This window comes from Bombyx mandarina, chromosome 11, assembly GCF_030267445.1.
Source record: "Bombyx mandarina strain Sakado chromosome 11, ASM3026744v2".
In the NCBI taxonomy this organism is placed as follows: Eukaryota; Metazoa; Arthropoda; class Insecta; order Lepidoptera; family Bombycidae; genus Bombyx; species Bombyx mandarina.
The window spans coordinates 15,345,963-15,362,192 of record NC_143218.1 but is presented as its reverse complement, the minus strand read 5'-3'; the positions used below and the strand labels follow the sequence as shown (position 1 = coordinate 15,362,192).

The following is a 16,230-nucleotide window of genomic DNA, read 5'->3' as shown; positions in this document are numbered from 1 at the left end:
CTGTAAGCTCGTCCACCCATCTAAGCAATAAATAAATAAAAACTCACTTTTAACAGAGCGATCGTGATCGTCATGTAGTGTTAGAAGGGGGTAGGGGTGATGCGTCTCACGATGTCCCGCCATCTCTCCCTGTCCGGTCATCGTTCTCGTCGAACCCGTCGCTTGCGACGAAGGGCTCGACGAGTAAATTAACCCACACACAGCCCACTGAGTTTCTCGCCGCATCTTCTTAGTGGTGTTAGGAACGTCGTCGGGTTTGAGCCCCGTGAGCTCACCTACTAGTTAAGGTTACGCTGAAATAGCCTCTCAATAGTATAAAAAAAACTCCCTCCCACTGCATTGTTGCTTAAATAACTTAAAATAATCAACTATTTTAGGGGGAACCTAATATAAATCAATTTCTCTATTTTAGTCTATAAATATACAGGGCTCTTAACTTAATAAGAACCTTCTTGAATTTGTTATTTTAAAGTAAATTTATAGATCTATAATACATTCATAGCTATGTAATTAGCGCGGTGTACTTACAGCTATTTATCGGTAAAGTAAAACCGAGCACTTGTCTTAAATTAGCGAGCGCGTCGTAAATCAAGGGATCCAGGCCAACATTACGCCATAAGAATTCCACAAATAATTCTGTAACTACGTGTTTATTAATTTGTATCTTCCCAAATTGTTTGATAAATATTTTTGTTCAGTATAAACAGTTACGTAATCTAGTCCACAAGACTTTAAGCTGATTTATGTTTATTTAAATTAATCTTATTCGTTTTAAGTATACAAACGAATGTACCTATTTACTGTACGATACTGTTCTACATTGCCTGCCTATTTCTGCCGTGAAGCAGTAATGCGTTTCGGTTTGAAGGGTGGGGCAGCCGTTTTAACTATACTTGAGCCCTTAGAACTTGTATCTCAAGGTGGGTGGCGCATTTACGTTGTGGATGTCTATGGGCTCCAGTAACCACTTAACACCAGGTGGGCTGTGAGCTCGTCCACCCATCTAAGCAATAAAAAAAATTAAAAAAAAATTTTTTTACCACATAATTGATTATGACCTTAGACTTCCTAAAGTTCGTTAAAAGTTTTTTTTTTCTCCGCCTTATCCCACTGGGTGGGGTCGGTACAGCTAATTTTTCTCTTCCATTCTCTTCTATCAGCCGTCATCTCAACACTCACTCCTCTCTCTCATATCGTCATTCACATACTCCATCCATGTCTTCTTTGGTCGACCTCTTCCCCCTCTACCTTGCACTACCATTTCCATACATCTCCTAGTCACATGCATCTTCTCTCTACGCATCACATGTCCATGCCACGCTAACCGTCCGCTCCTTAATTTGTTGCTTACCGGGGCCACTTTCACACTTTCTCTGATATACTCATTCTTTATCTTGTCCATTCTTGTCACTCCACACATCCATAAAAATGAGACACATAAAATGCATAGCGTTCCGGAAACACCTACCTCATTCCATAGTTACGGAGATTGAATAAAATTGACCCTAATTCATTACTTTCAAATTGAACTATAATAAAGCATTCCTTAATATAATTTATTCAAACATGGGCTTCATTTTCCTATTGCAATTGTTACGCTTAAAGAAACGATTTATAAATTAATATCCAAATTTTATTTAGGAAATAATCTTAATACGTATTATGCATAACCTAATTCGTTTATTTCATATATTTCTCTTAGTTGCACTAATAAAAAAATACATAGGAGAAACAAGGATAAACACATGTATCACACTAGCTATTCAATGTTCGTCCAGATGGGCGTATACTCTTCTTAGCTTCTCTCGTTTGTTTTTGTTGGCGTGTTTCTTCTCTTGCTTCCATGGTTTGGTTACCTGTCTCTCTGCTGATTGAGCACCGGTAACTCTAAAAGCAAACAAATGATCTAATCGTTAACATTATGTCTAGAACAGCTTCAAAACAAAATATTTCAGCCGTGAAGCAGTAATGCGTTTCGGTTTGAAGTCGGTTCGGGCAGCCGTTGTAACTATACTGAAACCTTAGAAATTATATCTCAAGGTGGGCGGCGCATTTACGTTGTAAATGTCTATGAGCTACAGTAACCACTTACCAACCAGGTGGGCTGTGAAGCACGTACACCGATCTAAGCAATAAAAAAAAACATGTTACTATTATTTAAAATCTGAACTGACTCATTTATTCTAGTAAGCTTGGTCATATTATAATAATTATATCGAGGGGTGAAAAGTTGGTTGGTTTAAGCAACATTTTTGCAACTTTACACGAGGGCCATTTAAAATTTGGTAAACATATCATAACAAAAAAACTTCTTCAGCTATTTCAATGGAGTAAACTTAATTGAAGCTCAATTGAACATCGAACTGTTGATACTAATACCAAATAAAATGCATCATTAATCACAAAGACAAATATCGCGTGCTGGTGGTAGGACCTCTTGTGAGTTTACTGATGGTAGGACCTCTTGTGAGTCCGCGCGGGTAGGTACCACCATCCTGTCTATTTCTGCCGTGAAGCAGTAATGCGTTTCGGTTTGAAGGGTGGGGCAGCCGTTGTAACTATACTGAGACCTTAGAATTTATCTCAAGGTGGGCGGCGCATTTACATTGTAGATATCTATGGGCTCCAGTAACCACTTAACATCAAGTGGGCTGTGAGCTCGTCCACCCATCTAAGCAATAAAAAAAAAAAGCATTAAGCGAAATGTCGCTTAAACCAAATAGCATTTCACTCCTAGATATTATCAAGAAAGACTTCTTTACGTTGGTATAAATTAGCTTAAAGTATTCAATTACATCCATAATAATATAAATAAAGGTACAGATCAAGCTAAGAAAAGCGCGTTGAAGACTTGAGATGTCAAAACAATTTCGAGTTCCCAACTGGGAATTTGTTTCACACAATCGAACAAAATACAAAACTACCCTCCAACAGCCAAACGAGAAAGTTCATCAATTAACGACTGACTCGCTGGTGCAGTAGTTAGAGGCTCGGACTGATGCGCCGAGGGTCGTGAGTTCAATTTCCACATCGGCCAAACATTCGTGTGATGTACAGGTTTGTATGCTCTTCGTCTGAGTGTTTATCATCTATAGTCTCTAGTGCCCATAACAGAGGGAATCCTAATTTGAGTTTTTTTATTGCTTAGATATGTGGACGAGCTCACGGCCCACCCGGTGTTAAGTGGTTACTGGAGCCCATTGACATCTACAACGTAAATGCGCCACACACCTTGGGATATAAGTTCTAACGTTTCAGTATAACTACAACGGCTGCCCTACCCTTCAAACTGAAACGCATTACTGCTTCACTGCAGAAATAGGCGGGGCGGTGGTACCTACCCGTGCGGACTCACAAGGGGTCCTACCACCAGTAAGGATGACCAGATGATCTTGCATCATTTGTTCTCAAATATTAGTTATTTTTTAATAAGCTACATATCTAAAGACGGTCGACAGTTCTGTTTTACCCAACTACGAGAAAAGGACGTGATCTCAGCGGTTTATGTAAAGAGGTTTCTTTTCTGATTTTCTTGAAACTTTTTTCGGTGTATAAGTAATGTACTAGATATAACACAAGAGTTATTCCAACACATCCGTGTTCGTTATCAGGGCAATCTTAGCGACCGTTGACGCAACCGTGTCGTGCGGGCAAGTCAAGAGAAACTTTATGAATTAACACTTGGCTTACATCCAGTCGTTTCGTTACTAAGTTTATTTAGGCTTCCCTTCTAATTGATAATAACGATATCTTTCATCTCGGACGTTTATAGAACGTTTTATTTTCGTAATGCACATTTGAAGGTCGGAAAATTTACGTCACACATGTACATTATAATATGAGGCCGCTGTATCGATTCTTCTATTCTATTTCTAACGTATAACAACTGACAGATAATAAAACAAAAAAATAAAACAACAAAAAAATATGTTATGACGCCGTGTAAAAGACGTCATTCATTGAAACATTAAATATTGAAGATGGGCTAAACTTGAAACTTATTACCGGGAAATGTTAATATTTCCTACAAATTTCGCGATACGTAGGCATAATAAAAACTTTAGCAAATTAATTTTGCGTTTTTAAATTTCTCAGTATAAAGTGGTTAAAATACGAAATTGACGATTTGTACTGAAAAATTAAAATTGTTTTTTTTTAAATTTAATATATTTATTTAATAAAAATATCTACCATTATTATCTCTATACAGTGCTGCCATCTAATAGGAAGGTCATTTATGCCTTTGCTATAGAACTCTGGTGATCTAGATTCTACAAACTGTACAAAAGTATTTTGTACTGCCTCCTAGGAAGAAAAGTTATTGTCACGTAGAAAATTTACCAAATCACAAAAAAAAAAAAGGTAGTCCGTTGGAGCAAGTTCTAGCGAATACGGATGTTGACGAATGGTTTCTAATTGCAGTTGATTTGATTTGATTTTGATTTGATAATGTGATATGCTCGAAGGTGTGGTAAAAACGATTCAAGTGTCATTAAGTAAAAAAAAAAAAAAAATTTGTAAATACCCGCTATAGCTTCGTGGTCGTCCGCATGAAATATAGCAATTTACTACTTAAAAGATTAATATATTCAACTATGAGGGTAGGATATCAGTTAAAACAATATGATTCCCAGTCATGTCTCAAGATGGGTGGAGGTATTTATGCTGCCAGTTGTCACCTAAATTAGCTTGTATTAGCATCGAGATTAGCCGATGTCACTTCTTTACTTAATTCAAAGAAACATAATTCATCGATACACGCTATCTTTTGATGGCATGCATTGCTATGCGGATGATAAATAGCACGGGGGATGCGCGCTATATCGGCCATCAGAGTCTCTCTCGAAGCGTTGTACACGAGAGGCGATTAAAACTTGTGTCTGAAGTAGAGAACTCTCTGGGCCGGGTCTCCAAGTGTGGTGAACTGAATTCAGTTCAGCTGAATCAGGTGGGCCGTAAGCTCGTCTGCCTACAAAGGCAATAAAAAAAGAAGAAAAAAAAACCGGGAACCATTGCGCTCATAGGCAGTGCGTTTTCAAAGGCTATTTGAACTACGCATTATCCGACCGGCAATTCCTTCCACGGTGTGTAATGAACGATATGACATGTCCTTCTTCAAAAGTCGTTCGAGATCAGTCCCGAATGAAGGTTATAAACGACATCCCGCTGTGCATCCCCGTGAGAATGCACTGCCGCCATAGTACCACTGGTAACCGTAACGCCATCTATCGCCGAATAGTCGAACGAATGTCTAAGGATCTAGTAACATCTAAAACGCTCGAGAAGTAAAACCTCATCTATTGTCAGATAGCGGAAACACACATCGAAAGTACTCTACTTGTGAGGAATGTTCTCGATGATTTTAGGGATGTCGTATCGACTATAAAAGCGTTGCAGAGATATTACGCAGTTAGTCAGTAATCGGAACTACTCGAAGCGAAACAGTGAACGGATCACCTGAAGCGAATTGAGAATTTTAATGTGTTTGTGGAGTGTTTTAAGTGCAAATACAGTTTTAATTTATACTTCGGTAGAATTTTTATTTATCCCGAACCCCAAAGCGTAACAGTACTTATGTTCAGAGTTCAAAGTGAAATAATTATATAGCATATTTTCCAGTAAAGAAAATTGATTAATTCAAGTTGCATTTGATACGTGATTAGATTCGAGAATCTAGAAAATTCTAAAATGAAATAAGAACAAATTAGAAGCGTTAAGGTTTGCGATTTTCAATATTCGCCCTTTAATCTCCCTAATCATTAGTCTAATTTTTTTTTTATTAAATTAAATTACACTACTCACGAAAAAGTCGTCGTGGCCTAAAGGATAAGACGTCCAGTGCATTCGTGTTGAGCGATACACCGGTGTTCGAATCTCAGGCGGGTACCAATTTTTCTAATGAAATACGTACTCAACAAATGTTCACGATTGACTTCCACGGTGAAGAAATAACATAGTGTAATAAAAATCAAACTCGCAAAATTATAATTTGCGTAATTACTGATGGTAGGACCTCTTGTGAGTCCGCACGCGTAGGTACCACCGCTCTGCCTATTTTTGCCGTGAAGCAGTAATGCGTTTCGGTTTGAAGGGCGGGGCTGCTGTTGTAACTATACTGAGACCTTAGAACTTGTATCTCAAGGTGGGTGGCGCATTTACGTTGTAGATGTCTATGGGCTTCAGTAACCACTTAACATCAGGTGGGCTGTGAGCTCGTCCGCCCATCTAAGCAATAATAAAATAAAAAAATAAACGGACCGGAAACCTTTGCCTGGACGAGTTTCGTGAATAAACATTAATAGCTGTAACAAATGTAGTTAAGTAGTTTGAAAATTAGAAACACATTCGTTAGGTCGTTCCGTATCGAACTTTATAGCTGCCGGGAGTCGTTAAACTAATGGTAATATTGTTCATCGCCGCATATATCACGGTACGAACATATGTTGGCTATTTATTTATTTATTAGCTTACCAGGCAGACTTCGTAGTGCCTCAATCGATAAATAAAGGACCTAAACTTTTGTATAAAATAAACTTAAAACAAACAAAAGGAATCCGTCCGACGGGGGACACATCAAAGGGAAAACAAAATTGTTATTTTTATTTAATTCCGAGCATTTTCATATTTATCTACCTTTTAAACCTTCTCTGGACTTCCACAAATAATTCAAGACCAAAATTAACCAAATCGGTCCAGCCGTTCTCGAGTTTTACTCGTTAAAACTAACGAACAGCAATTCATTTTAGATATAGATTACACTTCATGTAAAACTTACATCGGCGGACTTAATGCCTAAGGCCTTCTCTGCCAGTCACCCAAAGGTAGTGCACAGTAAATAGTGGTAATTGCAATGAAATTTATATTAAATTACAAATACACAAAAAATATGTATGTACATATATACACAATCACATATTCATACATACATATAAATAGTTTGTAATTAGTATTAAAAGTAATGTATTAATAAATTCATACAGGCTTTGACACATTTTTTTTATCATTATACAGTGCCCGACTATAGATATCGCACATCGACTGATTTATTATAAGTTTCGTATAACGTCATCTTTGTCGCACACTACACGTCACGTCTGTCAGTAGTTGTTCAAGTAAAGCAGTGTGCAGACCTAACCGATACCACACTGTTAGTGATTCGTGCGACAGAGGTAACGCTCTAGGAAACCGAAAATAGACGATTGTCTCTTTCCATAGGTCGATGGGCGACATTTATTGCCGGGTACTGTACACGCTTTTATTTAACGTATTCTTAATACGACGCAGATTGTGTACCTATGAACTCATGAAATGTGAAAATCGTGGTAAGAGCCGATTACGTAGCCGTTAAATATATAATGTGTTTAATGCTGATAAACGCGAAAGTTTAAAACAACATTTTTGTCAAATTCAAATTAATGTTTGAAACGATGAATCTAATTCCAAACATATCTCATATATAGGTACATTAACTGACATACACAACTAAATTTGTTCAGCTGTTGATTGAATGGTTAAATGGCAGAAAACCTGACAACAAGCATATACACATTTTTATCTTATATGATTCAATTTTACTTATAATATTAAATATATTTTCGTGCAAATTTTTTAATGAAGCATCGGTTAATAATTCGAATATAAAAATGGCAAAGAATTTCGAAATTTGCATTAAATTTAAATTAGTTTATTTGATATAGCGAGTATCAAACAGTGTTAGTACCACGTGTACTGGTACAAGACTCACCCGATAATAGGTTTTCCTTTAACGTGCGCTGTACTTTTCTTCATAGCGAAGAAAGCGCTGTCTATCTCTTCAGACTTGTTTCGCCAACCCTGTTTATTAATTTTTAATTTATTTATAATTATTGTCTAATTTTACAATAAATTTCAACAATCATCCCGACATGGAATTTTAAAATAATAAAATTGTTTTTTTTACTGCACAGATGGGTGGACGAGCTCTCAGCCCATCTAGTGTTAAGTGGTTACCGGAGCTCATAGACATCTACAACGTAAATGCCGCCAACCATCTTGAGATATTAGTTCTAAGGTCTCAGTACAGTACAACGGCTGCCCCACCCTTCAAACCAAAACGCATTACTGCTTCACGGCCGAAATAGGCAGGGTGGTGGTACCTACCCGCGCGGACTCACAAGAGGTTCTACCACCAGTAATAACGCAAATTAAAGTTTTGCGGGTTTCATTTTTATTACACGATGTTATTCCTTCACCGTGGAAATCAACCGTGAACATTTGTAAAGTACGTATTTCATTAGAAAAATTGGTACCCGCTTGCGGGATTCGAACACCGGTGCATCGCTACATACGAATGCACCGGACGTCTTATCCTTTAGGCCACGACGACTTCAGTCTGCGTGAAACGAGCTACAAGTACACCGCACCTCGACCATCCTGGCTTCCATGGGCGTGGGCTTCCTCTTCTCGTTCCTCCTGTCTTCTATGAGTTGTTCGAGGGGAGGCGGCTGGTAGCCCGGCGGCAGCTGCTCCCACCTGAGGCGTCCGCTGGCGGCGTCCTTGAGCAGCAGCCGCGCCGACCTGGACCGGTCCGGCTGACCCGCCGCCGTCATGAAGCCGCGATTGTCTGGAAATTAATGAGTTTTAGGCGACATTTGTTTTCAAGAACAGCTTGTACGAAACATACAAACAATAAATAATTTTATAGAAAATCTATGATAACTAAAAAATGGAAAACAAATTTTAATAAATTTAACTTAAGAATAGTGTAAGAAAAAAGCGTGGCGGGCTTTTCAGGATATAATCAAAATAACCCTTCTACTCATATCTGTTCATAAAATTTTTATAACTACTGATACCATGCACCCCACGCTTTTTTTTTTACAATAAAATCATTTTTTCTTACACTATTTTTAAGTCAAATTTATTAAAATTTATTTTCTATTTTTTAGTTGGATTTTCTATAAAACCGTATTTTGTTCGTTTTTTTTAACTATTATTTAATTTTAATTTTTTAGGTGAATTTCGACGTTCTGAAGGGGGTCAAATCATGTTCAAAGATTCCGTTACATACATAAGTCTGAAGCTAATAAAAGCGTATTCAAAACGATCCTTGAATTTGTTTCCAATGTCATCATTCTCCTGCCCTTCTCCCAGTCACCTGGGGTCGGTGCAACATGTCTTCTCCTTCCATACTCCTCTATCGTATACCATTTCTTCGCCCACTCCCCGCTTACACATATCGTCTTTCACGCAATCCATCCATTTCTTCTTAGGTCTACCTCCACCTCTATATACTTCCACATTCACAGTTAACCATGTCCATACCATCCTAAACGCGCACTTCTCAACTTCTCCGTCACAGTTGCCACTTTCAGACTTCCTCTAACATATTCATTCCATATTCTATCCATATTCGTTACTCCACACATCCATCGCAACATTCGCATCTCTGCTGCATGCAATCAATCGCCTTTCATCCGCCATTTTAGTGGTCCAACAAGCTGATCCATACAAGACGACAGGCCTTATTAAGGTTTTATTTATTTCGAAATATTAAACTTCAAATGACTCTCCTAGAATAGAATTGAATAGAAATGTAAAAAATATAATAGAATTGTAAAAATGTCGCTTTCACCCCTTGATATGTATTACAATAAATTAGCGGTTAGAAGCGCCGGCCAACGTTCTCGTTGAACCTGTCGCTTGCGACGTAGGGTTCGACGAGTAAATTAACTCACAGATACAGCCCACTGAGTTTCTCGCCGGATCTTCTCAGTGGGTCGCGTTTCCGATCCGGTGGTAGATTTTGCGAAACATGGCTCTTGCTAGGGTTCATGTTAGCAACGTCGTCAGGTTTGAGCCCCGTGAACTCACCTACTAGTTAAGGTTACGCTAATATAGCCTCTCAAGGTTCTCAGCTTAGGTAGGAAAAATAAAAAAAGGTTAGAAGCGGTTAGGTAAACTCACAAGCGTGCGCGGTCAGTATCTGTTTGTAGTCGAGTTCGTCCGCGTCGTCGGTCCGCGGCAACAGCAGCCCGTACTTCTGTTCGAACGTGAACTTGCTCACCAGCTGGCACAGTCTCGCCATCGCCGCGTCATGGGAACGCATCTGTTTTACATTTTCATTCATTTAGAGAGAGAGAGGGGGAGAGAAAGAGAGAATACACTTTGTTGCACACCAAAACACATTTTTTAGGGGATTTTATGACCTGGTAACTAAGACCTTTAGGTCAGTCTTATTTTAATTAATATTCTTATTTTTATGAAAAATGGTAATATGGAGTGAAATGAAATGAAATTAAATGAGATGAGATGAGATAATATGGGATGAAATATAATCTCAGTAAAATGAAGGTCATTTACTGAGATTTATTCAGTGGACTATTTGGAGGATCCCAAGAAGTAACTCCAGCGACTTTGTTTAATTTTTCCACATTTGTGCATTTTCACAGATATTACACAGTTAATAAACCTGGCTAGATTTTGGACTATGACTGTCGGCTGAAGACTAATTTTTTGTTAGTCATAGTGACCACGATAACTAACTAAAAATGAGTCTTCAGTTAAGTGTCAACATAATAATATGATTCTTTAAGTAAAGTTCTTTAAGTAAACCTTTGTATTACCGTGTTCAAACAAATCATGAATTATTACCTGGTCAATCGGTAACACGGCCGTTAGTAGTAAATCTGGTGCAACGGCGTACGCGGGCAACACCAATCCGGGACAGTCTAAGAGTTCAATGTCATTGTCAAGGATCAACGATTGTATGTGCCGTGTGTGACCAGGCATTGAGCTCACGCTTACCTGAAATTCGAAAATATTGTTATGCCAGTACAGGTAACGCTATCTAATGTTAATTGTTTTAACGGTAGGCAGCGGCTTGGCTCTGCCCCTGGCATTGCTGAAGTCCATGGGCGACGGTAACCACTCACCGTCAGGTGGGCCGTATTCTCGTCTGCCTACAAGGGCAATAAAAAAAAAATCAGCCAAAACGGATAACGAAACAACTGAAACATATTTCGAATATTATGGAAAAAAAACCGAAAGTTCTAGAACATAGAACAGTTTTATCAAGTTGCTTCCTAGTGTTCTAATGGCCCTGAGAAAGTTCTCGTCATACGCAAGATGAATATAGAACATTCCCGAATATTCTAGTTCTATCGCGAATATCCAGGAAAAAACGACTATTACAGCATTACATAAGCGATTTCAAGAGAATTGTATTCGAAGCCAAGTGACGAAAATACCATAATTGTTGTAATAATTGAATTGAATTTTAATAATAATTTGAGTAAAGCGTTCCGATCGGCTCATAACAATATTAATGATGCTTCTGTGATGCAACTCACATCTATTTTAGAAAAGTATGAACAACTTATTTCTATTATTGACTTTATGTTATAAATATTTTAGAACACATAAAATATGTCATGTTATAAAAAAAGTTAGAGAACATTGATTTTTACTTTTTAAGCTGTAAGTAGTTTACTTCTACCTTGCTCGTAGTTCACATGGAGACAAATTGTTAATTTAGGGAACTGATTGACAGAGAAATAAAATGTTTTAGCTTCTAAATTCATTATCACCTTACCTTCTTAGTTTGCATAAGTATATTAACTGTACTAGATTTCCCCACATTTGGGTAACCAATCATACCGACATTCAATCTAGGAGGATCTTTTAATTTATCAACCTCAATGCTCTTCAATAATTCCAACAATTTAGTTCTGTCATATATTTCATGTGTATTTCGCATTTCAGTTCCAAATGAATCATTTTCAACTGTTTCTAAATCAATTTTGGGGTCATTTTCGTTTGTCGTTAGTTCTATAGATTTACCAAGTTTAAAATTCTCAAGTACTTTATCTAATGTTTCTTGTATCCTATTTAACTTTACAGCTGTATCTGATACTGCCTTATCTATTTCACTGAGTTGTTTCTTGAACAATTCAATATCATCCTCCGTAGTTTGGAGTAAATCAATTTCTTCAATACCTTCATCTTCAGAACTGGCCGTATCTGTGTCGGAATTATTTTCATTTTTTACTGTTTCATTCTCGGATTCAGATATTTTGCGCTCATTCGTAGTTTTGGCGGCCGAAAAAAAGACTATTTGAATGTTCTGAAAGCAATTAATTTTTAGTTCGGTAGCTACATTTACCTTGTGATATCTATGGACTCTGTTAACTACTCAGAGGCGGATTATCCGTAAGGCAAACTAGGCACGTGCCTAGGGGCGCGCGAACTCAGAATTTTTAAATAAATAAAGAAAATAACATATCGACGATTAAGAAAGAAATGCTGATCTATAATCTAAATCTATAATAGATTATATTGCACAAGCATCGATATACTCATATTATGCAATATTGCGGGTTTGTTTGTATTTCATTCGCGCATTAGCGTAAGTACAAGGCTCCTGGTCTACTAAAGTCTAGGGTTTGATGATACAACGTCATCGTAATTGCAAAAACAACTAGTAAACATTTAGAGTATTATGATGGCCATTTATGGCCGGTACAGGGGCGCCGATAAAGTGATTGCCTAGGGCGCTCTGGACCTTTAATCCGCCACTGTAACTACTTAATTAGGTGGGTGCAAGATCTTTCTCGCATAATCTTAAACATATAAAAAAGTTTAAAAAAATATTACCTCCTTATTGAAATATTCAGCCCAACACTTTCTTTCATATTCACTTGTAAGATCAGCTTTGTTCAGCAATAATATACTTTTGCATTTTTGTTCTTTCGCATACTTTTCTAGATCCACACACCTGATGATAATTTTTTTATATAATTATTATTATTTTTGCTTCGCGTATTAATATATAGATTATTTATCTACTCGCATTGTATATAATATATATTATGTCTGTATTATGTATGTCTGTGTTGCTGTTGTTGTGATGAGTGTTCACTAGCCAAGAAATATTTGCATTAAAACAGGTGCAAGCTTAAAAAATGTATGCGTTGTTAATGAAATTGAAAACATAGTAAGCCAACATTATGTATGATGTACATACTCATATATAATTATTAAAATTAATAGGAAAATAAGTTTTAAGTAGCTGTAAATTGAAAGTGGTCATTCCAGTGTATCAAATCTAAAATAAACGACATTAAGTACCAAACTATAGAGGCACAATATTCTACATAATACCGAATTTCTATTATACCGATCTCATTCGGTATGAAATAATATAAAACGGAGCTCTATATTCACATTATTTACAAATTAATTCACCTACAAAATAAAAAAGGGGTCACTGAATATCTAGACCTAATGTAATGTCAAGATTAAAAAAAGGCTGTGTTCGTATCCACAGAAATAAAGTGTAACATGAATGGATGATGAAATAAAGTTTAGCAATTTACCTAAACAATAAGGGATTCCTTGCATCTAATAATATCAATACAATATCAGATTTTTCTAAAGTCCTCCACAACTGCTTCCAAAGTTCCAAGTTTCTCTCGTAAGGTGTCACTGCTGCACCAAGCTTGGCTTGAAGTTCATTCAAATGCCGACGCCAATCTAAGAATGTTTCTCTCTCACGGTTGAGCTGTTCTTCAGCTGTTACTCCAGGGTGCCACTGGGGTCTGAACAGTAAAATTTTACCTTTAAATGTTATTGACGAATTTTTAAGTATTTTTATTTTAATAAGATTAAAATGGCCAGAAGAAATTAAAATGAGCCTACTAGATTTTAGGCCAGACCAGAGCACATAGGTACTCGAATGCCCATTTGTCCTGATCACGTCATTACAAATCTTCCCGATCGATTAACGGTGCTTTTAAGTATCTCAAGCACCGGTCACCGTCCTCGCCGAACCCGTCGCTTGCGACGAGTAAATTAACCCATAGACACAGCCCACTGAGTTTCTCGCCGGATCTTTTCAGTGGGTCGCGTTTCCGAAGTGGTGGTAGATTCGGCGAAGCACTACTCTTGCTAGGGCCAGTGTTAGCAACATACCCGGTTTGAGCCTCGTGAGTTCACCTACACGTCAAGGAGAAGCTGAAATAGCATCTCAAGGCTATCAGCATAGGTAGAAAAAAAAAAAACACCTTAATATTAAAATCTCAACTGTATTTGTATTACAACTGTTCTACCTCGAAAGAGTTTTAAATATCATATCTGTGAAGGTACAATAGGCCATTAACTGGTAACCACTGAGGTCGAGAAAGGGCTGTGAGGCTGACGGCACAAATTGATAACCCGTATAATAGAGTACATGATAAACATTGGTGTTAAAAATAAGGTGATTACCATAAATAGAGCAAGTGAGAATATGTTAATGAAGACACTGCCATATCTTGGATAATAAGCCATGAATGAAACTAAGGTTTACCTTCGTGGAACAGTGAGAGGCTCGTCAAAATCAGGTTGTGATGTTATAATGGCTACTTCACTAGGTACAGATTTTACATATTTTAGATTAAGTTTCTCAGCAGTGAACTCTCTCTGTGCCAGTTCAGCTGTGGAGAGAAATTCTTGGAGTGAAGACTCCGCAGTTACTGACTGAAGATTCAGACGTCCCCAATCATATCCATCATTCACCTCTGTAGTGTGGAGCTGTAAGTATTTTAATAGATCTATTTGACACTGACATACTGTTAAATACATAGATATGAATATTTATTAACATACACTACTGTTTAAAAGTTTGGAATAACTCATGTTTTAATATGAAAAAGGACATCACCAACACTGTGTCATCAAAATATTTATTGCGATGTTTTAAGTTTTCTCACACAAAAACAATAGGACTATCATTTAAAATGTTCAAGTTTTAAGGAATTCCTTTACTTTTCGAAGCATGTGTTTTATGTCTTATTCCATGTGCTGCTTTCTTTTACGCAAGTGTCTAGTGTTATTGAATATTTTTGCTAATTTTAATTTTTTTGGGCCCTATTTAGTCACACACTTGGAACATTGGTATAATATGATGGTTGTGATTTAAAATTATCTGTGTTCAGAAGATTTTGATTACTACTTTGACCATACTAGTAGTGTACAGTAGGTAGTGTGTATCGACAGTTTGAGTGCATCTTTGTAAGTAAGTACTACAGTTATTTAAAAAAAACAGCACCCTATTTCCTCTACCAAATTTCATGGGAAGCTGATTTTGTCGTAGTCGTGGCCTAAAGGATAAGACGACCGGTGCATTCGTATCGAACGATGCACCGGTGTTTGAATCCCGCAGGCGGATACCAAATATTTCTAATGAAATAAGTACTTAACAAATGTTCACGATTGACTTCCATGGTGAAGGAATAAAAAAGAATAAAAATCGTGCAATAAAAATCAAACCCGCAAAATTATAATTTGCGTAATTACTGGTGGCAGGACCTCTTGTGAGTCCGCACAGGTAGGTACCACCGCCCCGCCTATTTCTGCCGTGAAGCAGTAATGCGTTTCGATTTGAAGGGTGGGGCAGCCGCTGTGACTACACTGATACTTTAGAACTATATCTCAAGGTGTGTGGCGCATTTACGTTGTAGATGTCTATGGGCTCCAGTAACCACATAACTCCAGGGGGGCTGTGAGCTCGTTCACACATCTAAGCAATAAATAAAAAAAGAAATACAAATTCCTTGGAGAACATTTTTATTAAATTTTATTTAAATATATTTCGACAGCCCTATTGTAATGTAAACATTGGGCAAGGTATCTTTAGTTCATAACCTATTTCGAAATAAAAATAATTTGAAATCAAATTTCACGAATTCATTCCACCGATACCTTAACTTCAATTTTTTTTGGCATGTTAGTCCATGAAAGGAAGCTGCTAAAATAAATAAAAATATAAAACAAACCATGGTATTGTCTTCGACATGTTTTTTGTTGCGATTTTTAGAGAATCTATCTTTGATGAGGGCTCTCCCAAGAGACTCTTTATTCTTCTTGCCCATTATCTTAACTTACACTACAAAACAGGGAGAGATACAACTTCCTTTAACTTTTCTATTAAAGTATAAACAGTTCGAATAGAACACATGGAATGGATTTCTTTGACATTAACAGCAAAGACACATGACAACAACCTTTTCTGTGACAGCTTCAAACAAGAAAGTTTTTTTTTTAACTGAGTGAACAAAGAAAAGTCATGCCATTAGTCAGGTTTCATTTCGGACTTATTGGTGTGCAACGCAACGACATACCCCGAGAACTATAAGCGTGTGAGTAAGCTGCTTGTTTGCTTTGTGTAAGCTTACTTCCGAGATAGTTTCGGTTTTTACACAAGCTAAAAGC

The 16,230-nt window shown here is 37.2% G+C and overlaps 1 protein-coding gene across 1 annotated transcript; it reads right to left on the bottom strand.

Moving 5' to 3' along the window:
* Window positions 1–1,611: 1,611 nt before the first annotated feature.
* Window positions 1,612–16,185, bottom strand: Ns3 (nucleostemin 3). The gene is made up of 10 exons (XM_028172218.2): window positions 15,795–16,185; window positions 14,327–14,550; window positions 13,356–13,577; window positions 12,634–12,754; window positions 11,573–12,103; window positions 10,633–10,785; window positions 9,946–10,087; window positions 8,403–8,602; window positions 7,745–7,833; window positions 1,612–1,887 (listed from the first exon to the last, which is right to left on the bottom strand). Exons 1-10 carry the CDS (start codon window positions 15,888–15,890, stop codon window positions 1,764–1,766), a joined length of 1,902 nt encoding a protein of 633 aa, XP_028028019.2. The 5' UTR covers window positions 15,891–16,185; the 3' UTR covers window positions 1,612–1,763.
* Between the last annotated feature and the right edge of the window lie 45 nt (window positions 16,186–16,230).

Coding starts and splice junctions, on each gene's coding strand:
- Ns3 (XM_028172218.2), bottom strand. CDS start 15,890: ATGGGCAAGAAGAATAAAGAGTCTCTTGGGAGAGCCCTCATCAAAGAT. Junction 14,551..15,794: donor ATGTCGAAGACAATACCATG/GTTTGTTTTATA, acceptor AAATACTTACAG/CTCCACACTACAGAGGTGAA. Junction 10,786..11,572: donor TACTTATGCAAACTAAGAAG/GTAAGGTGATAA, acceptor TTCGAATTTCAG/GTAAGCGTGAGCTCAATGCC.